Raw genomic sequence first — 25,339 nt, forward strand, 5'->3', positions numbered from 1 at the left:
TTACGTTGTTACGTTACGTTGTTACGTTACGTTGTTACGTTACGTTGTTACGTTACGTTGTTATGTTACATTACGTTGTTACAGTGCATTGTTACGTTACGTTTTTTACGTTATGTTAGTGTTACGTTGTTGTGTTACGTTGTTGTTACGTTATGTTAGTGTTGCGTTAGTGTTACGTTAGTGTTACGCTATTACGTTGTTGTGTTACGTTGTTACATTATTATGTTACATTGTTACGTTACGCTGTTACTTAAATAAAAATAAATAAACAATGTCACTTTGTTGAATAATTAATACATTCAGTCCAGTGTTGACAAAGTAATAACACAATTAAAGACGACTTACTCAATACTACAATGCTTTTACAGATACTGAATATTAATCTTGGTGATTACTCTTCTGTTCACTGTTTTCTGTGAATGGCAGCTGTGGGGCGGGTCTTCATCCTCAGCAGGTCTACGATTGGTCGATTGCTGCCCTGGTAAAAGTCCAATCCTGTGATCCACTCGACATCTCTGACTCGTGACTGGTGGAACCACACGAGATCTTCAACCCAATGAGCTTCGGCTTGTGTACTCTGCAAAAACAAAAGTGACAAAACAACATTTAAAATTTGACCGTTCAAACTTTTATGTTTGAGTTGACAAATTTGGTCAACGTTTCTTCTATCTGCTGCGGGTTAAACGTTCCACTTTCACTCCTTTATCCAAGGGGGGAGGGTGGTTCCCCAGGTTGCTGTTATCAAGCAAGGGGGGGTGTGGGGGGGTGGGGGTTCCCCAGGTTGCTGTTATCAAGCAGTCAGCCTCACATCTAAACTAAACTATGTCTCAACAAAAGATGAAGGGAATTCCAGCACGTAGCTTCACTGGTTTCAGTTTATCTGACTTTTCAATCTGATGTTGATGTTCTTGAAGGGCGTGAGTCAACGAAGTCTTTTGGGACAGACCGTACAACTTCTCCTCTTCATATTTGATGGAGTCTGTTATTAACGGCCTTTGAAGCCGTATCACAGTCGGCCTACCTGCCTCGAGCTGGTTCTCACCTTTAGGTTAGGATTAGTCACTAGAAGAACAGCGTACATATCCAATAAAACAACAACAGGTTTTGGACTTTGTTGTCTTTATAGAAATGTTTCTGGTCATCATGAACATAGCATAACCGCATACCATCACAATAGCTGGTATGCGGTTATGTGGCTTCACTCCAGGGTCAGAACATATGAACACCATCACAGGAACACAAGACACTGCACATGGAAAGGGAACCAATGTGGCGTCAGTTTCATACTCAGTCATAACAAAAGTTTCCCTTTATGAGCCCGGTCGGTGCGGGGCGGCCGGAGGGTCAACGAAGTGTCATCCCGTCTTACTTTGCAGCTTTCCGAGTTGTCGGGTCTGTGAGGCAACAGGAAGGACGCGGTCTGCAGCCCGCCGGCGCAGCCGCTCACCGGTGACGCCGAGTCGCTGCAGCTGGTCAGCACCGCGAAGAAATGGGTCGGCACGGAGATGTTGGTGCCGGGCACGAACCTGCAGCCACACAGAGCGTCGGGGAGGTCAAACACAAATTATATCATTAAGATTTATTAAGGAAGAAAACATCATCATTTTCTAAGAAAAAACTCAATTATGAGTTACAGGCCGAGCTGCCCTAAAGGAACCAATCAAAGGTCAACTTAATGTCAGCAAATAAGACAGAATCTATTATTAAATGTTTTTATGCTAAGAAAGAAAGCTTCCGAAGAAAGACACTTAACTTGTATTTACAAATAAAATAAAAGATGAGTAATAATTAACAATTAAGGCAACAAACAAACAAGAGCTGCAATAAAAAACAAAAAGTTAACATTCAAAGCTTCGATCCAGGTTTTCGAATGAAGCTTCGGATGTCTGTGATCATATTTGAATAAACGTTCCTGTCCGTTTCACAGTGTGTTTCTTGAAGAGTGAAGACGTACTGCTGGAGCTGCTCCCGAGTGTCGGACTGCCCGTCGTGGTTGAAGTCGAAGGCGGGGCCCGTCACCACGTTGACGCCGTGGTGAAGAGAGGCGTACTTCTTCAACAGGGAGCCGAGGAAGAAGTCCCAGACCTCTGAAACGGGAGGAGAGGAGGTCGGATTCAGAGGGGGAGAAAGAAAAGAAAGGAACGTTTCTTTTTGCCGCGATATTTAACCAGCGACTTACTCTTGAACTCGGGGTACATCGGCACCACGTTACTCATCAGCAGAGCATCGAACCGCTGGTCCGCCGTCTCATTCAGTTCTGCAAAAACACAACAACCAATGATGCAAAAAACTATCTTCTATACGTCCTTAAGTGGCGATTGATAAAGGAGGACGTCTCACATATACGCATTTCTTTTTTTTGTAAATTCAATTCCGATGAAGCGAGTTCGATTTGAAGACACACGTGACCTCGTTTGACCCAAAATGTAGGGATTAAAAACCCAGAAGCATTCATACGGCCCGACGACGTCTCCATCCAGTGACACTGGCTCTCGAAGCCGTCGTACAACACGACAATATTAACGCGGTTGTTCCACGTTGCTCATATGGAGCCATCGATCCATTGTCAACCGCTCAGCCCGGGGGCGGGTCAAGTGGAACCGCCTCGTACTGGTGGTAAAAACTTCTTTAGGAGTTCAAAGCTCGACCTCAGAGACGATGCACTCTGCTGCTTGAAATCAGTTCAATATGTCGAATATGATTGTTTTGGGCTTTGACGTTTCATAACCTGTATGTATGTACAATGCATGTGCCTTTTTCTGCTTTAGTTGAATTCACAGAATCGAATGTGTCCCACACAGGAAGTAGACGATCCCCCTCTCTCTGGATCTGTTGTAATATCTTGTCCGTATGTTCACGGCTTTGTGTAGAAACTTCGAGGCGTGTGAGTGGAGATGGTGAGACTCACCCCACGCTACTCGATGTCCAACGGTGAGAGGACAGAGAAGCGAAACCGTGAGGTCGTGTTTACACGTCAGCTCTGACCCAGCGGCTGGCTGGTGGAGCGCCGAATCAACAGGAAGTGTGCCGACCCGGTGGGGAGGCGGGGCTACCCTTCAGCCGGTGGTTTGTGGACCAATAGTTTTCAAGCTTTGGATTTTTGGCCATCGCCATCTTGTTTTTTTTTTTTTTTCAACCAGTGAACAGAAGTGACCTGTCAGTCACCTTATAGCCCCGCCCTAAAGCATACCCCGCTGTGTGGTCTGTTTCAGTAGTTACCCCCTAACCAAGCAAAGCAATTTTGTTAAAAATATATATATATATATATAATTCACAGCGCTGTACCATCAGCATCTGATTTAATATGGAATATGTAAAATGTTGTTCATAAACGTACACTTAAATATTTATTTAAGTGTACCAGATTCTGTGGAAGTGAGGATTGAGAAAATTCTGTGTAAAGTGATGAAGACACGGGGGAGCGAGTGAGCAATAGCAGCTCAAGAGATGAAGTATCATCTCGGAGAGTTTCACACCAAGCTCAACGACGATCGCGGTGAAGGAATAAAGTTTGAAGTACCTGGCGAGTACAGGAAGGCGTGCGTCAGGTTCCCAGCGCCGTCGTACTGGTCACATCTGGGACTCTGGGACGGCCGCAGTCTGACGTCGGGCCTCAGACAGTCCGCCGTCACCGGGGGCAACGGGTCCACGTTCCTCTACGAGAACGGGACAAAGAAAACCAGAGCTTGAGTTAAGTCACAGTCGTGACGATCCCGCGACGGCCATCTTTGAATTTACTTTGTAAACGTTTCATATTTCTGAGACAATGGCATCTATTTAAGTCCCTGAAAGCATCATTAATGTAACAGATCCATCTCCATATCAAATGCTGCTGCTTATAACTGGTGAAATGGAAGATGAAAAGTTTTTTCATGGATTCTTTAGTTAAATATGAAGAGATTTTCACAAGAAAATTAGAATTTTTTTTACAAAAACACATTTTTTATGTGACAAGAGCTTGCAGAATTTGTAAAAATGTGTAAAAAAAAGACAAATTGTAATGATTTATTGTAATGTCTTGCAACCAGATATAGATATAAATACATCCGAGTCATCCTTCTAAAATGAGATGGTCATTTTACCCATAGGTGGCGCAACAGCAACAGCCACAATAAGTGGTATTGTCGTGATCTGAACTATTGAACGTTTCAGGTATTTAAACCAACGTTTTTAGAGGTTTTACCGGCTTGGGGACGGTGAAGGAGCTCCAGAGGGGCATCAGAGCCGCGTGGCTGTAGCCGCTGATGAATCCTTCCTGGTGGAGGACGCAGTAGCTCTGGTCGGGCTGCAGCACCCGGGGGCGGCCGAACGGCATGTGCTTCTTCTCCGAGGCCGACTCTGAAACACAAAACACCACAAAAAGGTGTACTTCACGTCGCCCAATCAGTGGTATTGATCGAAGTAACAACGTGTTCCTCAAAGTGCATTCAGTTGGGATGAAAAGATTTGAAGACACGAGAATCCAGAAACATAGAAGATGAAAAGTTCTCAGATCTTAGAGGCTTTACAGGAACCTCCTCACCTTCCTCAGCTGTCAGGTTCAGACGGCCGTTGAGAGCATTTCCACTCTGGAAAGAGAGAGAGAAAGAGAACAAATGCTATTAAATTAATGTTAACACACACACAGGCTTACAGCTGGTGGAGGTCACACCGGTACCTGGAGGTCAGGGGGATGGACGGGAACTCCTCAGGGATTCTGTCCTCTCAGTCTCATAATTAACATTTACCTTTTTAATAACTGTAATGTCGATTGCCCTCAGGTTTTACCCTCATCACACGGAGCCACCTGTCATCCCTTCAACTGAGATTTTGCACAATAATGTGATCATTTCTGTCACTTCAACTGCAACAGAAAGAGCAGAAGATCTGCCCGGCAACTGAGCGGGAAGCGAACTCGGAGCTACGGAGTTTCCTTCAAAAAGCGCTTCGACTTCTCTTGGTGTGGACATGATCTCCCCCTGGAGGATTGGACCTGGCAGCAACCGCGGAAATTGCTGCTTGCAGGGTTCTCGAGAAACCACTCAACACTCCAAGGAAGTGAAGGAGACTTTGGTTGTAATGTCGGTAAATTCCAGTCAACTGCGGTCAATGACTGCAGACCCCCATGCTCGAAGACGCATGATTAACGCAGTTTACAAGCAAGTATGCACGGGTCCTCTTGGAGTTTCATGTGTTAAAGCTGCATTCTCTCTCCTGACCGCCAGGGGGCGACTCCTCTGGTTGTATAGAAGTCTATGCTTCATGTGTTAAAGCTGCATTATCTCTACTGACCACCAGGGGGCGACTCCTCTGGTTGTATAGAAGTCTATGCTTCATGTGTTAAAGCTGCATTCTCTCTACTGACCGCCAAGGGGCGACTCCTCTGGTTGTATAGAAGTCTATGCTTCATGTGTTAAAGCTGCATTCTCTCTACTGACCGCCAAGGGGCGACTCCTCTGGTTGTATAGAAGTCTATGCTTCATGTGTTAAAGCTGCATTCTCTCTGCTGACCACCAGGGGGCGACTCCTCTGGTTGTATAGAAGTCTATATAAATGACTCTACTCCTCTTGATTTATTCCCTCAGTAAACATTGTAAACATGATTGGTCAGAGGTTCACTCCACTCTCCACTATGTAAGCATAACAATACCCACGGGACAGGAGCACCCCAGGGGGTCTTCAGGGTCGAGGCTGACCAGCGGACACTGAACCGGATCGCTCCGCTCTGCGGGGGGCGCTGGTGTGTAGAAGGGCCACCTCAGGAGGTGGTTCATACTGCCGTGGGTCCCGTTGTTGTCAGCGGGAGAGATCTGCATCACGTCTGCATGGGAACGAGGACCGTTTAGTTTCGTGACTGAAATGATGAACGATGCATCACAGTTAACGTTCGGTGCTAATGTGTACGGTTTGGTGCAGTTAACCTACTGGAGCTTCCAAAATCTGAATATTATTTGTAAAAGGTTCTGCAAACTCATCTCGGTAACCAGACATCTGTTACTCACCAGCGACTTCCAACAAGACAATAATATTTATACTTATAGCGGCTGTGATTGGACCCCAAGCTAAACCACAAGTCAACAAACAGCCATAAACTCACCACACATGAGGTTGTATAGCTCGATGTTTGAAAAGGGTTCGATCTCCGTTTTATACTGGAACCCGGGTCCATAACTGACAAACATGGCCTGCAAGAGAAGAGGGAGGAAGACAAGGCGGCGGCCATGTTGGGGGAAAAAACTTAAGGATAACAGATCACATCACCGAGGGAGCAGAACAGAATAGCAGAGGCGTCCTCACGTGCATGCTCTCGGCATCGTTGTCGTAGCCGTGAGCTCCGCCAGAGCAGAATGAGAGAGATCCCTTTTGTCTGTGGAGACGGGAACAGTCGTCGTTAGAGATCTGTCTAGTAATCACTGAAATGCTGAGTGTGCAGAGCTGGAAGGACTGGGCGTGAATATCAGAAGTCACTGGTTTCAATAAGTGCTGCTTCATTAACCTTTTGGAAGAAAAATGTCCAAACCGGGGACCGGTGTTCATGTGCCGAGTCGTCTTATTTAGTAACGTAGTTATTTTAACCCCAACGTAGACTTGTTTTGTGTTATTTTGACTTATTTATCTCGCAACTTCGGTGCCACTTCCGTCGTTATTTTAACCCAAACTACGTTGTTTTCCTGAACCTAACCAGGTGGTTGTGTTGCCTAAACCCGTCAGCAGCGTGCACAGGTGTGTTGCAAGAAAACACGTGAAAGAAATCAAAATGACTTATTGTATTATATCATAGGAACCGATGCGTTCCTCCAGGCTACAGCTGCGACACGGACGCCCCAGACGGGGTCGGCATGGACGCCCCAGACGGGGGTCGGCATGGACGCCCCAGACGGGGGTCGGCATGGGTACCCCAGACGGGGTCGGCATGGACGCCCCAGACGGGGGTCGGCATGGACGCCCCAGACGAGGGTCGGCATGGGTACCCCAGATGGGGTCGGCATGGACGCCCCAGACGGGAGTCGGCATGGATACCCCAGACGGGGGTCGGCATGGACGCCCCAGATGGGGTCGGCATGGATACCCCAGACGGGGTCGGCATGGACGCCCCAGACGGGGGTCGGCATGGATGCCCCAGACGGGGGTCGGCATGGGTACCCCAGACGGGGGGTCGGCATGGGTACCCCAGACGGGGGGTCGGGATGGGTACCCCAGACGGGGGTCGGCATGCGTACCTCTCAAACAGCCATTTCGGCTCCACCAGGACGTTGACGTCTTCGATGCGACGGCTGTTGGCAAAGTGGAGGCGCTTCGGCAGGTCGGCCTTCAGGTACGCCTTGACCTTCTGGTCCGGCTTCTTGCACTGAAGTGCCCCAGAAACATTATGATATATGTAATCATAGATTACATCTACAATGGAGTGCTGGTGTATTGCTGGTTTTACTGGCACACGGGTAGTTGATTCAATAGAAATGAACTCACGGTCATGTTGGCAACCAGTCCAGCTGAGTCCACTGAGAAGAGGAAGAAAAGGAGGAAGTCAACGCTTCATTCGTCATCAAAGCAAATTCACAACATGTACTCGTGACATGTACGTGTATGTCACGTACTTATGTAAATGTGGAGGAAATCTTTTTTTATATTGAAGAGAACTTCCCTCAGGTCCAAATGAAAGTAAAACATATTTCTTTAAGTTTTAGAAGAAAACAGAATGATTATGCCCCCTCCCCACACACACACACACACACACACACACACACACACACACACACACACACCTATATCAGCCCTTGTTCTGCCTGCATCCTCAGAACAAGGGACTTTAGACGTGGGGGTAACACAGGCTGATGCTTGTCTCCTGGAACTTCAGGTGCTTCTGGAGTGGGCGTGACGTGAGGAGGGCCCCACTTCGAACCTTTCGGTTCCAGCGCCATGCTCTGACATTACATATTGGTTTAGGATATTCTACGAGCCAGATAGCCAATAAACTAAAGCTGCGATTAATAAACGCCGATCCATACGCTCGCAATGCTTTTCATTAATTAGCAAACGGCTGCTATCTGTAGCGTCGTGAATTGTGATAATTCGATTAACGTCAGAACGTTGCAAACATACAGCGGAGAAGAACACGTCAACATTTCAACTTATTTCTTTTGCAGACGTCTCAGGTTTGTTATTGTGTGTAAAGGACACGCGCATTAATTACATGGTATTTAATTGTGATCAGAAGTAAAAGTAATTATGTTATTTTTAAGTGAGCAAAAAAAAACAGCGGATATTTGTGTTGCGTTTTAGACGACACTGTGCAAGTAAGTACACAGTGAACACCGAGTATATATGAAAGTGTACCAATGGAGCCTCTACGCCCACCTCTGACACCAGGAGGAAAACTGAGCTGACGCACTCGTCTCGTGTCACGCAATCGCTGATTACACATATTGTTTGTTTCATATCTGATCTTCACACTCCGGTGGATTCCTTTTTTCTGCGGCGGGCTCGGCCTGCGGGCGCCCACGGGCTTTGTGGGGCGGGGCTTATGTGACGGGCTGAGCATTGTGTTCAAGAACATGTGGGTTCGGTTGTGACAGCCAACGCCCGACAGACCTGCAGACATGCATACCTGAAGACCTGCAGACCTGAAGACCTGCAGTCCTGCAGACCTGCAGACCTGAAGACCTGCAGACCTGAAGACCTGCAGACCGGCAGACCTGAAGACCTGCAGACCGGCAGACCTGCAGTCCTTTGTGCCACTGAAAGGAACACAGAAACCGGAGCGAGTTAATCGCTCATCGCCAGGTGTTCGGAGGCCTCGACGGTCCCGTTTACTATCAGTGTTTCTTGTGCCTGTGCGCTCACTTGGAGTCCCACCCGTCGGTGTGCAGGGTAACAGGAGGCCGCCTCAAGTCTTTACACTCACACACTGCGTTGTTTCTGGCTCTGATGCGTCCGAACGTTCCCTCGCTGACCCAGTAGTTTTGGACATTGCCCACCAGCTCCTGCAGCACCTCCTTCCTGTCGCAGCTTGTGTCCTCCATACCTGCAGCAGAAATCAGCTGTTATATGAATCCCCCCTCAAATGGTGCTCCATAACACAGAATATACTCGTGGTTTTCCTCGTCAGCTGCATTTCACAGCATGTCCGTTACACTCCAGGAAGTCGAAGGTTTCAATTAGGTTGAAGAGACATGCAAAGTGGTCATGTGGTCAAGTTTCTAATGTCGTATCTTCCTGAATGCACCACACGAGGAAGAGTTTTCATCACACCCTCTAGCTCAGAACTCCAGACGTATTCTCATTTCCAAACAATCCGGTTCCAGAACCGGGTCAAACCGGGCCAGATTCTGAAGGTGAAATGTAACGTTGTGAACACAAAGCCAAACAACACGTTGTTGGTTCCACGCGCGACACGAACGTCGGTCTCCGAGGTGAAAGTGTTTCTTCGTCCCATCCTGTGGGCTTTTTGTTTTTTCTAAGCAGTTCATTCTGAGGATATCAAAACTCCAGCGAAGTAAGTGAGACGCATTTCGTATTGTGGTCTCAGTCAGGGTCATCAAAGAACACATTACCAAGAACATTTTAATATTTTTTTGTATATCCTTCTTATTTAAATGTACTCCCATTTTAATATTATATATTATTATATTAATATTTTGTAACTTGAATCCTGGTACTCCTGTGGCATCAAACTCACTCTGACAATGACTAACATGTAGCTCATACAAAACAAAGAATTATACTGATATATAATTAATATGTTTATTAACTATTGTGTTTTAAATAATGCAAGTGTGTGTGTGTGCGTGTTACCGTGATCTGCCACAATAATGATGTTGAGACAGCGGTGGAGGCCAATCTGCTTGAGGCCATTCATGAGTTGACCAATGATCTTGTCCACACCCTGGATGGCTTCAATCATCTGAAACAAAGACACACAATTAGCAGCCGACAGAAGAAGACATACAAGAATAGATATGAATGTGTTTATTCTAATCTTTTAAGATTAGACACAGCAATAATAATACACATTATATCTCTATTCATAGTGTCCCGTCATTCACTGTGGAGTTAACGTTGTGTGGTTTATTTTGGATACATACGACATCCCTGTCCCAGGTTAACGTTGTAACATGTGGTTAACGTTGTAACATGTGGTTAACATTGTAACATGTGGTTAACGTTGTAACATGTGGTTAACGTTGTAACATGTGGTTAACATTGTAACATGTGGTTAACATTGTAACATGTGGTTAACATTGTAACATGTGGTTAACGTAACATGTGGTTAACATTGTAACATGTGGTTAACGTTGTAACATGTGGTTAACATTGTAACATGTGGTTAACATTGTAACATGTGGTTAACATTGTAACATGTGGTTAACATTGTAACATGTGGTTAACGTTGTAACATGTGGTTAACATTGTAACATTTGGTTAACATTGTAACATGTGGTTAACGTTGTAACATGTGGTTAACATTGTAACATGTGGTTAACGTTGTAACATGTGGTTAACGTTGTAACATGTGGTTAACGTTGTAACATGTGGTTAACATTGTAACATTTGGTTAACGTTGTAACATGTGGTTAACGTTGTAACATGTGGTTAACGTTGTAACATGTGGTTAACGTTGTAACATGTGGTTAACATTGTAACATGTGGTTAACATTGTAACATGTGGTTAACGTAACATGTGGTTAACATTGTAACATGTGGTTAACGTTGTAACATGTGGTTAACATTGTAACATGTGGTTAACGTTGTAACATGTGGTTAACATTGTAACATGTGGTTAACGTAACATGTGGTTAACATTGTAACATGTGGTTAACGTTGTAACATGTGGTTAACATTGTAACATGTGGTTAACATTGTAACGTGTGGTTAACATTGTAACATGTGGTTAACGTTGTAACATGTGGTTAACATTGTAACATGTGGTTAACATTGTAACATGTGGTTAACGTTGTAACATGTGGTTAACATTGTAACATTTGGTTAACATTGTAACATGTGGTTAACGTTGTAACATGTGGTTACCATTGTAACATTTGGTTAACATTGTAACATGTGGTTAACATTGTAACATGTGGTTAACGTTGTAACATGTGGTTAACATTGTAACATGTGGTTAACATTGTAACATGTGGTTAACATTGTAACATGTGGTTAACGTTGTAACATGTGGTTAACATTGTAACATGTGGTTAACGTAACATGTGGTTAACATTGTAACATGTGGTTAACGTTGTAACATGTGGTTAACATTGTAACATGTGGTTAACATTGAAACGTGTGGTTAACATTGTAACATGTGGTTAACGTTGTAACATGTGGTTAACATTGTAACATGTGGTTAACATTGTAACATGTGGTTAACGTTGTAACATGTGGTTAACATTGTAACATGTGGTTAACATTGTAACATGTGGTTAACGTAACATGTGGTTAACATTGTAACGTGTGGTTAACATTGTAACATGTGGTTAACATTGTAACATGTGGTTAACGTTGTAACATGTGGTTAACATTGTAACGTGTGGTTACCATTGTAACATGTGGTTAACATTGTAACATGTGGTTAACGTTGTAACATGTGGTTAACATTGTAACATGTGGTTAACGTAACATGTGGTTAACATTATAACATGTGGTTAACATTGTAACATGTGGTTAACGTAACATGTGGTTAACATTGTAACATGTGGTTAACGTAACATGTGGTTAACGTAACATGTGGTTAACGTAACATGTGGTTAACATTGTAACATGTGGTTAACATTGTAACATGTGGTTAACATTGTAACATGTGGTTAACGTTGTAACATGTGGTTACCATTGTAACATGTGGTTACCATTGTAACATGTGGTTAACGTAACATGTGGTTAACGTTGTAACATGTGGTTAACGTTGTAACATGTGGTTAACGTTGTAACATGTGGTTAACATTGTAACATGTGGTTAACGTTGTAACATGTGGTTAACATTGTAACATTTGGTTAACGTAACATGTGGTTAACGTTGTAACATGTGGTTAACGTAACATGTGGTTAACGTTGTAACATGTGGTTACCATTGTAACATGTGGTTAACGTAACATGTGGTTAACGTTGTAACATGTGGTTAACGTTGTAACATGTGGTTAACGTTGTAACATGTGGTTAACATTGTAACATGTGGTTAACGTTGTAACATGTGGTTAACGTTGTAACATGTGGTTAACATTGTAACATGTGGTTAACATTGTAACATGTGGTTAACGTTGTAACATGTGGTTAACATTGTAACATGTGGTTAACATTGTAACATGTGGTTAACGTAACATGTGGTTAACATTGTAACATGTGGTTAACGTAACATGTGGTTAACGTAACATGTGGTTAACATTGTAACATGTGGTTAACGTTGTAACATGTGGTTAACATTGTAACATGTGGTTAACATTGTAACATGTGGTTAACGTTGTAACATGTGGTTAACGTTGTAACATGTGGTTACCATTGTAACATGTGGTTACCATTGTAACATGTGGTTACCATTGTAACATGTATTATAACATGTGGTTAACATGAAATAGAGCAAGTGTAAAGTTCACTGCAGAACTTCCAAACATAATTAACCTTTTCATAGTGTTTCTTTCACAGAAGCATTACAGCCTGTTTGGCCCCTCAGTAAATGCTGAGTCATTGTTATGGAACATGTCAACCTTTGTGCAGAGTTGATATCGCTGCAGCTGGGAGCCATCAAAAGGCACCTAAAAGGTGTGTCTGCATCTTTAAACAGCACGCTATGAATTTGGTGGACAGGATCCTGCTTTAGCTCTAACTGAAGTCCTTCAGGCCTTTTCGATGTTGGGCTTTTGTTTGAGGAGAGGTGGCAGTTAGTTTAGCTTCAGGAGGTTTCTGTCTGAAACTAAGGCAACCTGAGAAGGGCACAACGAAAGGGATATTTACCTCGTGCCACTTATGAAAACAGTTATATTATTGTCAGTGTCCCATTGAGAAGCACAAATGATTGAGGACATTGAGACCTGCCAGAGCTTGGTTTCCACAGATGGATGACACAGATGTAGACGATCTGAAGCTGGAAGTCAAGGTAGAATCTGATATTGCACAGATTCTATATGCCCATGATTCATTAGAAATGTGAGCAGGGGGCCTTTGTGAGGCACAGCACTGCTTTGAGCCAACATGTTCACCAATTACAATGCAGTAGAGGAAATGTGAGGGGATCACAAACCAGCTGGGCACCATGGACATCTGAACCAAATGTCACAGCAATCAATCCAATGGTAGTTGAGACCAGACCAGTCATCCAGAGAGCCTCAGGTGTGATGTATAACTATGTACCACACTATTAGGCCGTGTTGCCGAAATAAAAGTAGGTAAACATTAACTTAAACATAACCCGCGTAATTAATTCATCTCTGTCTTGTAGTGACGAAATAGAATAATAAAACGCATCAGCATCACTGTGCAATGTTGTGCACGTCAATGGATGATGGAGTACAAAGACGCAAAGGAAACATGTTCACCTTGACCTTCTTTAATCCGGACCTTATTCTCCATTGTACACTGACGAGCGGCAATGTAATCCTTTTAGGGCGAGCTGGCATTCCACTAAAAGTGAGTTTACAGCCGTCGGATGGTCTTGCAGCGTGTGAGGAAACAAACGCCGGGAACAAAGTGTGAATGTACGTGACTCCAAAATAGCTTCAAATTAGTAGACAGCTTGCAGTTGACGTGGATAAGACAATGACCTCATCCTTAGCTATGTTAACCAATGAGTCTCGCTACAAGTAACAAAGACAGATGGGCCGTGACACTAATTGCTGTCAACAACGTTGTCCTGTTTAGTCACAACTGTAAATGTTGTTTGACGTTCTTTCCTCCCACTCTCTGAATCAGCCATTAACACACACTTTTGATTATACTAGGAGCAGGTCATCTTCTAGTCATGTACACACACGAGTAGATGGTGGGAAGAGATTATTGTCAGTCCTTGAGCTTTATTGGCTTACTGGGTTTCCAACCAACCAACATTCAGATGTGTATATATATATATATATATATATATATATATATATACATACAAGCGACCGTAACCCTGGGTTAAAAAGTTCAGGGCCGTTGTATGGTTAGAATGTTACGGTCTTAGGTTACGATTTTAATTTTTTAACAATTTTTTTTTTACGTTACTGTTAAGTCGTCATTTTACCGACAACAATATGCAAAATGATGCATCAGTTTGGACTCTTTATGTCCTGACGCTGCTGATGGATTCAAATTGTTTTATTAGCAATCTCGTTCAATATTTCTCTTTCATCAGTGGCTCATGTAAAGGACTTCAGACTCATCTGAGATAACGTTGTCCATTACCACACATCAATGAGGATAATGTGTCCGATATGATGATGGGAGTCGTTACAGCACAGTTTGATTGACGGTAAATGTGGATGTCAGATGAGGTCGACATTAAGACGTGATGAAAGATTGACAGACGAGATGAGAAAGAAATAAAAGAAAACATCTGAGCTCGATTTCCTCTTCATTATCAGATTCAGTGGGTCAGGCGGACTTACCCCTCCACTCACGGGACCGTAGCTGTGTCCAGATTTATCTGGTTCCTCCAGGTACAACGTGTAGAAATCTGGTCTGGAGGAAAAAGGTCACTTTTTATTAGCACCACTTTTCTTTAGCACCACTTTTCTTTAGCACCACTTTTCTTTAGCACCACTTTTCTTTAGCACCAACGTCACCAGACGAACATTTACGGCATTCGCTGAATGCAAGTGATCGGATTCCAGCACTTTATTGAAGAAAAACTAAACTAACCTGTCGTCATCGGGCAGCTGGAGCCACTTCAGCACAGTCAGCACTCTTTCTTCAAATGGCACTTTGCTAAAGATAACCAAAGAGCAGGAAAGAGAGGCGCTGTTTAAAATCGTATCAGAAACGGTGACATCATCGGTGAAGGTTCAAAACATCTGTTCTCCCAACCAAACCAACGTCTTCCATCCCACGCAGCAATAAAAACACTGTGTTGCAAAATCAGCCCATTACAGTACTTTATCAGATGCGATCCAGTTACTGCTGCTTTATCGCTTTGATATGCCTTCATGTAAACTATTAACACACAATCCCAGGCCTGGATATCAATGCTTTGTACTTTTATTGATATTGCTTCAGAGATCTCAACATGTCATTTGGATTAAAGGTTAAACAGATGTGTAAAATGTTACCTGAGCAAGATGTATTTACAGAATGATGTGAATGTTAAATGGAGACACAGCAGGTGAATAAGGTCAAAGAAATACAAGATGTCTGAAAGGTTATGTTTAAATAGTGCAAATGAGGCATTATCTAATGGAACATTTTGGGGAATTCAGGAGCGTTAATAGACAAAGTAGTAAAATAAACTCATAAATGTGTATTTTGGAATGTTTTCTTTCCAAGTGAAAGCAAAACAACCCCAAATCTGAACATTGACTGGAGGCCTGTAAAAATAAGGTTTTCTTTAAACATTACTAAAGCTTTGTAGGTTAAATAAATTAATACTTTGATAATAGATTGACCAATTATGTTTGCCTCACTTATCGAGGAAATAAACAAAAAAACATGCCAGTTTCCACAAGGGTTTTGATGAATTGAGAAGGAAATAGTAATATTAGGTCATTTTTCCAAGGACACAGTATGTGGCTGAACATCTGTTACACACACACACACACACACACACACACACACAGATACGTGGGTGAGAACTGCTCTGTCATTTCACAACAACAAGCCGGCCAAAGAAACATTCTGTTCTAAAAGTCGGGGTCTTTGTATTCCGTGAAGAGCACAGTGACCTTTCAAAAGAAATAAAGAGCTCCATCACTCCTTCAGCTCAGAGCCGAGAGGAAACTCGACGTCCTCTTTCCAGTACGAACACTCGCTGACGGTACGGGGACGTCACCGTGTTGGTTTAAAACTCAAATGTATATTAATATTGTGATTTCTCTGAAGCCTGAATGAATAAAAGTGAATCTTCTGACACAGCTGTGAGCAGCTCCATAGCAGACTGAGGTTTGAAGGGCAGCTTCCAGGTGTCAACATCTGCACCTTTTGTGTTGATTAAGCGCTGCATAAGTTTGAAAATAAATTCCAAAAGCATTTGCAACACGTTACAAATGGCGTCGGCAAAAGAATCTCATAGCGCTGCAGTACGTTGACGGTTCAATATTTTCTCAGATATTGAATGAAAGAGCCATCCAAGAAACAAAAGGTTATGTTTTTCCCATATTATGCTTCCGTGGGAAATTAAACTCCCTGTTCTGTTGTTAATGGTGCACAACCAGTAACTCATCCAATAGGATCCGATACTTTCCAGCAATTTGACCAACATAATGTGGGTCGTACCCATTGTATGGTTTGTAGATGTCGGGGAAGCTTCCATTGATTTTGACGTCTGATCCCGGCCAGAAGAAAGTCCCAGACTTCAGCCCCTGGTGCTTCGCTGTGTGCCAGATCTACAAAGACCAACAGGACGGATCAACAGCGGCTGCCTTGGACGGCATATGACAATGAACTCAAGTTCTACATTTAAAAACATTGGGTCAAATCTTCAACTACAAGAAGACTTTTTTTTTTTAAACAATGTCCTTTTAGCTAAAACCAGAACATTATGACTCACAGGCTGTCCCAGGTACCAGTCCGGGTTGTCCTTCTCCGGACTGGACAGACTGAAGGAGGCGTTGAACACCGGGTCGTACATACTGTTGTCAATCAAACCGTTGGACTCTGGATAGAGACCCTGGGAGGTGAGGAGAGGAGATGAGAGAGGAGGAAAGGAGAGCAGAGGAGGGGGAGGAGAGATTCAATTCAGTTTATTTTGTTTACACCAAAATCACAAATTACCCTCAGAGGGCTTTACAATCTGTACACATACGACATCCCTGACCTTTGACCTCACATCGGATCAGGAAAAACTCCCCAAAACAACAGAAAAAAAACATTCACAGGGATGAGGAGATAGATAGAAAAAAAGGAGAGGGGAGGCGATGAGAGGGGAGGAGATGAGAGGGGAGGAAAGGGGAGAGGAGAGCAGAGAAGATAAGGTGATGATAATAGATGACATGGAAGGAGAGGAGAAGAATGGTATGTTGTAAAGGTTATTTTGACAAGAACCAGTTTCTCTATGAAATGCATCTGTAACAGCAGGTGTGAGATGAGTCATCGTTGATTCTGGGTGAGATATATAAACGTGATGTTGCCGTGTACGGACAAATAGCTATAGAGACCAAAGCCGTTATTTGGAGCAGGTTTTTAAACATGTTTATTTCTGCTCTAAAGTTGGCCATTTTCACATAGAGGTCTATGGGGACTGAAACACTTTTGGAGCTTCAAGTAGCCTTTTGAGGAATGCAGGAAGTTGCCGAATGGTCAAAAATGGACTTTAACCCTGGAGACCGCTGTTTGTGTCATGTGTAAAGTTTAAATTCACATTCGTAAAACGAAACATGAGGTTTTTACAAAACCCGACAAAGTAGCTTAACGTAAAAAAGAATTTTAGATTTCCATTTTTTAAAGTTTAGTTGCATAAGAGCGTCATTTACACTGTCGTTTTTTTTCCCAAGAGATGCCACATACGTGTGAAATCAGCACTCGAGCGTATCTACGTCCGTTTCTGCCGGTGCGAGCCGTGCGTCTTTACCGTAACGATGGTGTAGTGGTTGGGGAAAGTCTTGCTGGGGAACGCTGCCTGCATGTACGGCGCCGACGTTCCACACTTCTCTGCGACGGGAGCAACAGAAGACAAGAAAACACACGTCAGCGACATGTCGGAGAAAGTGTCAGGATTCATTCACTTTGATGGACCTTTTTTTAGTTTTTTAATACAACTAATTCCTGACTGAATGCTGTGAAAACGTCCAGAAGTTATCCGTCTGGCAGCTGGACTGGTTTAGTCTTCATTCAAGAGGATTCAGAGAATTCACCAGAAGTGAGTCATCTTCCAGGACAAATAATTAATTGTATGTGTCCAAATTCGATGCTATCTGTGGTGATCAGACGAGTTGGAGGTCTTCAAGTCTCGGGCTTGGTTGGTACTCGTGGCTCCGTATCCCCAGCCTGCACGGAAGGGGTTTTCCTCGTTGTGTTATTTTCCACAAAGACCCGAGAGAAGACCAACTAAATAAACTGTGAATGAATCAAAAAGACGGCATGAACCGACCTCCACGATGACGAGGATTATCTGTCAACTCTCATCTCGTATTGCCTTTGTACAAGCCAAAGTCAAATATGAAATGCAATATAAAGAAACCAAAAACAGGTTGAATATCCTGCAAACTATTTGATTGGGCTGCAAAGATAATTACTCAAATGAAGATTTCCTGTTTCTAAAGCGTCTAAAACAACAAACGTCTTCTGTAAAACCTGCAGACGTGTGAGTAGAGCTTTCATCAGGGAACTATTTGTGCACAGTTACGTCTGAAAAGGTCCGATTGTGCCAGCTCCTCTCCGTCAACCATCAACCGAGCTTCACTTTTCCATAAGATATCTCCCTTCGCCCTCATTTCACGAGCCTCTTCGGCTCAGCGCTGATCTCATGGAAGGTTAAGAGGGGTCAGAAGAGGAAGAGGGTAGTCCACACTAACTGAGTTTGTCCAGGACGGGGATGAGAGCGCTCCACGTCTGCAGGTATTCAGCCCGGAGTCCATCCAGAGAGACGAGGAGCAGAGGCTGCTGCTTAAAGCTGTGAGGGAGGAAAGGAATCAAGCAGAGAGGAGGAGGACACGAGATGAGACACACGCAGACTGTGATGATACGGGAGTTTAAGGAAGAGTAACAGTCGAGTTTAATGGAAGTCCCAAGACATTTCTGTCAAAAGGTAATTGCCATAATAACACCGTTGATGTTTTAGTTCGACTGTATTCTGTGATTCATGAACGGCTCATAAGTTGGGGAAAGAAAACAGAACAAAAAGTGCACATTTAGGTCTCAGCAATCAAAGAACAGCATACAATTGAATTAATTAGGAGAACTCATGATAACTTGAATCTGCTCCCCACAGATCAATAACCTTGTTGCATTTCTGAATATCTCACATTAAGGGGTTAAAAGGGCATTCTTACCCTGCTGGACACGTGGGGGTCGACAGGTCCTCACACTCGTCCTCCACCCACTCTCTCTCTCCTACAGTACCCAATACAGAATGCATTAACACGTTCATCATTTTGGCTCAATGATGTCTCCATTGTTGTATTGTCATTTAAAATCAGGCAGCAGGGCTCAAACAGGATGTGGATTAGGTGTGCATGTCTCCGGCATAAACCAAATACATCAAATGATGTGTGAAGAAATGTTTAAGTGGCTCTGCCTGTATCACATTTCCTGTGTTAAACATTGTTAAATGGAACAGCCCTCGCTTGAGAGCTCCTTGTATCGTATAAACCGTGGTTTATTATCATAAGAGGCCCTCAGATGCTGAAGGGAACCACGAACAAACAAAGTCTTAAAGGCCTGAATCCCTGTTGAACATTGACCAAATGTCCATAAAAGTCTTTTTTAGTGGCCATTTTTAAATCTGACTAATTTCCAACTAAATAAAATCACAAGCAGTAAACAGTTCAATAAAACAACGTACAAACTTATGACGTATTAGTTATTTACAGTGTCCTGGTGAACCAAGTACTTTGTAACATAACCAAGTACTTTGTAACATAACCAAGTACTTTGTAACATAACCAAGTACTTACATAACCAAGTACTTTGTAACATAACCAAGTACTTACATAACCAAGTACTTTGTAACATAACCAAGTACTTTGTAACATAACCAAGTACTTTGTAACATAACCAAGTACTTACATAACCAAGTACTTTGTAACATAACCAAGTACTTACATAACCAAGTACTTTGTAACATAACCAAGTACTTTGTAACATAACCAAGTACTTACATAACCAAGTACTTTGTAACATAACCAAGTACTTTGTAACATAACCAAGTACTTTGCAACATAACTAAGTACTTACATAACCAAGTATTTTGTAACATAACCAAGTACTTTGCAACATAACCAAGTACTTACATAACCAAGTACTTTGTAACATAACCAAGTACTTTGTAACATAACCAAGTACTTACATAACCAAGTACTTACATAACCAAGTACTTTGCAACATAACCAAGTACTTACATAACCAAGTACTTTGCAACATAACCAAGTACTTACATAACCAAGTACTTTGTAACATAACCAAGTACTTACATAACCAAGTACTTACATAACCAAGTACTTTGTAACATAACCAAGTACTTACATAACCAAGTACTTACATAACCAAGTACTTTGTAACATAACCAAGTACTTACATAACCAAGTACTTTGCAACATAACCAAGTACTTACATAACCAAGTACTTTGTAACATAACCAAGTACTTTGTAACATAACCAAGTACTTTGTAACATAACCAAGTACTTACATAACCAAGTACTTTGTAACATAACCAAGTACTTTGTAACATAACCAAGTACTTTGTAACATAACCAAGTACCTACATAACCAAGTACTTTGTAACATAACCAAGTACTTTGTAACATAACCAAGTACTTTGTAACATAACCAAGTACTTACATAACCAAGTACTTTGTAACATAACCAAGTACTTTGTAACATAACCAAGTACTTACATAACCAAGTACTTTGTAACATAACCAAGTACTTACATAACCAAGTACTTACATAACCAAGTACTTTGTTTACATAACCAAGTACTTTGTAACATAACCAAGTACTTTGTAACATAACCAAGTACTTACATAACCAAGTACTTTGTAACATAACCAAGTACTTTGTAACATAACCAAGTACTTTGTAACATAACCAAGTACCTACATAACCAAGTACTTTGTAACATAACCAAGTACTTTGTAACATAACCAAGTACTTTGTAACATAACCAAGTACTTACATAACCAAGTACTTTGTAACATAACCAAGTACTTTGTAACATAACCAAGTACTTTGTAACATAACCAAGTACTTTGTAACATAACCAAGTACTTACATAACCAAGTACTTTGTAACATAACCAAGTACTTTGTAACATAACAAGTACTTACATAACCAAGTACTTTGTAACATAACCAAGTACTTACATAACCAAGTACTTACATAACCAAGTGCTTTGTAACATAACCAAGTACTTACATAACCAAGTACTTTGTAACATAACCAAGTACTTACATAACCAAGTACTTTGTAACATAACCAAGTACTTACATAACCAAGTACTTTGTAACATAACCAAGTACTTACATAACCAAGTACTTTGTAACATAACCAAGTACTTTGTAACATAACCAAGTACTTTGTAACATAACCAAGTACCTACATAACCAAGTACTTTGTAACATAACCAAGTACTTTGTAACATAACCAAGTACTTTGTAACATAACCAAGTACTTACATAACCAAGTACTTTGTAACATAACCAAGTACTTTGTAACATAACCAAGTACTTTGTAACATAACCAAGTACTTTGTAACATAACCAAGTACTTACATAACCAAGTACTTTGTAACATAACCAAGTACTTTGTAACATAACCAAGTACTTACATAACCAAGTACTTTGTAACATAACCAAGTACTTACATAACCAAGTACTTACATAACCAAGTGCTTTGTAACATAACCAAGTACTTACATAACCAAGTACTTTGTAACATAACCAAGTACTTACATAACCAAGTACTTTGTAACATAACCAAGTACTTACATAACCAAGTGCTTTGTAACATAACCAAGTACTTACATAACCAAGTGCTTTGTAACATAACCAAGTACTTGGTTGCATCTTGGTTTGGTACCAGGTACATTCATCATCTTTTGTTCCGTTGCCAACGTAAACCACAAAGCCTTGGATCGCAGTCTGAGACAACACGTTCCCCTGAGTGTCACGAGTGGGGTTCAGCTGTGTGGGAATGCAGATCTTAATCTGACATGGACTCTCCGGCCCTCTGGTCCCACTCTCACCGTGGCAGACATGTTTGTAGTTGGTGCAGCAGTCGGCTGCAGCGAGGCAGTCGGGGGAGCAGTGGCACCGGCTCTGCTCCAGCCTCGTCTCTCCGCAGCGCGGCTTCGTGCACTCCCACTGCTGGGCTGGAGGGAACCAAGATGGAGTCAGTGCACGGCGGAAGGTGAATCGAAAAGGTCGGAGGTCAAAGGCGACGGCGGCTCACTGGGGACGGTGCAGATGTCGTCGTAGTCGCGGCAGCAGCTGCCGCTGCTGGCGTTGCAGTTCTTGTCGCATCTGCAGCCGGGGACGTCGCCGTCATACGGCTCGTAGCATCGACCCCTGCAGGACGAGTGGGGGACGACTGGGACGGGAAGACAGGAAGACACCTTGTTTTTGAAAGATTGGGTCTGCGTTCCTGGCAGCTCGTCTACGTGTGCGTGATGGATGCAGACGCAGCATAACGAACGTGGTCAAGTGTAGAATGTTTGGTTTCTTTGACCGTGAAACATTCAACAGGGATGTCTGTGTGTACAGATCGTAAAGCCCTCTGAGGCACATGTGTCATTTGTATTTTGGGCTATACAAAATAAACTGAATTGAATGGAATCCGTGTCTGGATTCACCTTTCACACCGAGCCTGTCAGACCTGCTTTGTAAACTCAAATGTTTTACTAGCCTGGAGGGACAACGCTTCCAGTTATCAGCTCTGTTTGCACAGTGAAGAGTTGGGAGGTAATGGTTAACGTTCACGTAGCATGCAGAGCAACTAAGACACCATTATTCTACAAGCAGACTAACCGTTTCTGAACCAAACCACTGACGATTCTGCTTTAAGCTTAGATTGCAATTTTTTTAACAGTTCTTTAAAACTTCATTTCCTCAGGTTTTGCACAGTCTGTGTTTTTCCCGATTGGATCCACAGCTCGACGTCACGCTCATCGGTCACATTGAGCCACTCGGCCACCGTCAGGTGTGTCACATGAGATCATAATCATGCTGCAAACTGGACTTTTCTGCACAGACCTGAGGAAGTGACTCTCGCTGACTAAGCAGATGTAACCTTTGACTTGTTACAACAAAACAAGACATGAAAAGCAGAACAATGTGGGTTTCGCAAAACTTGAAGGACAAGCGAGACGAAACAGGCTGTAAAATAAAACCCAAGTCAATAAAATCAACATGGACATTCTCATTAACTCTGGACACTGAGTCTTTATAGTTGAATATTTAAATGAAGACAGTAATTTATGAGGACTATGAATTATTATATGAACAGTTTTAAAAATGGTTGTCTATTAAATCCATTTTGTTGATGTATTCTGTTTTAATATGCTATGGTAAAAACATTTTGTAACACATCATTGTCTAAATTTATTCACAAAGAAGGAATAAATTCACATGAGAAAATGTATGATATTGATATTGTTTGTGAAATGACGACCAGTGACTGCTGGACTGTCATTACGTCTGGAACTTGATTTAAATAGCAACGCTGTGGGCTCTCGGCAGCACATTTGGAGGCTAAATATCTATAAATATTTGTATACGTTAGTCCCAGCATTGTCTCCTAATAACGACGTTCCCATAAAGCATAACTGGATGTGTGAGTTACGTTTCGAGGGAAACATATTGTCGTGGATACGGTTTTCTTTTGCTCAGAACGTCCGGTGGGAATCAAGTTCTCTTGTTGTGCTTTGTTGGTTTTGTAGTTGTTTTAAGTCAACCAAACAAACCCAAGTTCACCACGTGTTTCAACTTGTTGAACAGTCTGATTGGACTTCAAAGGCGCCTGTGACACCGACCACCATGTTTAGCATTGTGCAGCAAGTCTGATGTGACTCAGCACATTGATATGCGTATTATCAGCAGAGAAGACAGAGCTTGAGATGCATAATGACAGAAGCTAAAAACCACAAAGCGTCTTGCTGGCTGCTGAGTCACACAGATACGCTGAGCCGGGTAAAGCTCCTCGTATGAGTCAGCAAAACCACGGACCGAGCGCAGAATATAACTGGTCTGCTGCTTATGAGTGCGTTCTTCCACCACGTGTACTCTGTAAACAGCTTGGTCCCGGTCCAGCTTGGTCCCGGTCCAGCTTGGTCCCTGTCCAGCTTTGTCTCTCAGAGGGCATTCCCTCTGAGAGACAAAGCTCAGAGACCCCCCCCCCCCCCCCCCCCCCCCCACGACAGCACCTTTGTTTTGACATTTCTGCAAATCCAGTCCAAGACCAAGTCCAAGTCCAAGGATCAGGGTCACGATGGATACAGCCAGGACACCGACCTGTGACCCACACACACAAATAGACTTCCTTGAAGTTTGTTCTGAAACAAACAAATCTTTAACAGTTTTCTTTTTGATGGACAAACAATGAGCTGGATTTCCTTTCAAGGCAACCCTCCAGTCCTCCAGCCCTCCAACCCTCCAGTCCTCCAGCCCTCCAACCCTCCAGTCCCCCAACCCTCCAGTCCCCCAACCCTCCAACCCTCCAACCCACCAACCCTCCAGCCCTCCAACCCTCCAACCCTCCAACCCTCCAGCACTCCAACCCTCCAGTCCTCCAACCCTCCAACCCTCCAGCCCTCCAACCCTCCAACCCTCCAGCCCTCCAACCCTCCAACCCTCCAACCCTCCAACCCTCCAGCACTCCAGCCCTCCAGCCCTCCAACCCTCCAACCCTCCAACCCTCCAGCCCTCCAACCCTCCAACCCTCCAACCCTCCAGCCCTCCAACCCTCCAACCCTCCAACCCTCCAACCCTCCAACCCTCCAGCCCTCCAACCCTCCAACCCTCCAACCCTCCAACCCTCCAGCACTCCAGCCCTCCAGCCCTCCAACCCTCCAACCCTCCAACCCTCCAGCCCTCCAACCCTCCAACCCTCCAGCCCTCCAGCCCTCCAACCCTCCAGCCCTCCAACCCTCCAGCCCTCCAACCCTCCAACCCTCCAGTCCTCCAACCCTCCAACCCTCCAACCCTCCAGTCCTCCAACCCTTAAATTATTGATCTTCATAAAATACCAGTTTGGAACAGAATAAGTAAATTATCAAAACAGTCGTCGTAGACATCTGGGAATATTTCTGCAGTGCATACTGTGAAATATGAGACAACATAAAGGTGTCAGAGTTTTATCAAAACCAAATTAAAACCAAATTAAGATTCATATACAGTTTTACATGAATGTGCTGAAGTTCCTTGATTTCCACAATATTTACTTTGCTGGATTAGACCCCAAAACAGACCTTTCTGTTATTTCATCCATTTGACAGTTTCTCGATTGACATTCACACAATCTATTGATTATCCACACTGCAATATTAAATTACATGTAACGTGACAGAGTGTTTTATCTGGATTGCCCACTCCTACT

At 43.0% G+C, this 25,339-nt stretch overlaps 1 protein-coding gene across 1 annotated transcript; it reads right to left on the minus strand.

Annotated features, from left to right (window-relative positions):
• Nucleotides 1-219: 219 nt before the first annotated feature.
• LOC117739224 (venom phosphodiesterase) lies at nucleotides 220-24,106 on the minus strand. Its single transcript, XM_034545516.1, has 26 exons — nucleotides 24,028-24,106; nucleotides 22,199-22,336; nucleotides 21,993-22,118; nucleotides 19,080-19,140; nucleotides 18,603-18,700; nucleotides 17,660-17,739; nucleotides 16,640-16,759; nucleotides 16,366-16,475; nucleotides 14,800-14,865; nucleotides 14,547-14,619; nucleotides 9,772-9,880; nucleotides 8,821-9,001; nucleotides 8,601-8,714; nucleotides 7,743-7,822; nucleotides 7,447-7,478; nucleotides 7,200-7,327; nucleotides 6,277-6,346; nucleotides 6,077-6,164; nucleotides 5,634-5,800; nucleotides 4,523-4,568; nucleotides 4,184-4,338; nucleotides 3,521-3,656; nucleotides 2,180-2,257; nucleotides 1,955-2,087; nucleotides 1,370-1,526; nucleotides 220-577 (listed from the first exon to the last, which is right to left on the minus strand). The coding sequence occupies exons 1-26, from the start codon at nucleotides 24,104-24,106 to the stop codon at nucleotides 404-406; spliced, it is 2,799 nt and encodes a 932-aa protein (XP_034401407.1). The 3' UTR covers nucleotides 220-403.
• Between the last annotated feature and the right edge of the window lie 1,233 nt (nucleotides 24,107-25,339).

This window comes from Cyclopterus lumpus, chromosome 11 (assembly GCF_009769545.1).
Source record: "Cyclopterus lumpus isolate fCycLum1 chromosome 11, fCycLum1.pri, whole genome shotgun sequence".
In the NCBI taxonomy this organism is placed as follows: domain Eukaryota; kingdom Metazoa; phylum Chordata; class Actinopteri; order Perciformes; family Cyclopteridae; genus Cyclopterus; species Cyclopterus lumpus.

Coding starts and splice junctions, on each gene's coding strand:
- LOC117739224 (XM_034545516.1), bottom strand. CDS start 24,106: ATGCCCTCTGAGAGACAAAGCTGGACAGGGACCAAGCTGGACCGGGAC. Junction 18,701..19,079: donor ACCCCCACGTGTCCAGCAGG/GTAAGAATGCCC, acceptor CCTCCCTCACAG/CTTTAAGCAGCAGCCTCTGC. Junction 3,657..4,183: donor CCTTCACCGTCCCCAAGCCG/GTAAAACCTCTA, acceptor CCGTTCTCGTAG/AGGAACGTGGACCCGTTGCC.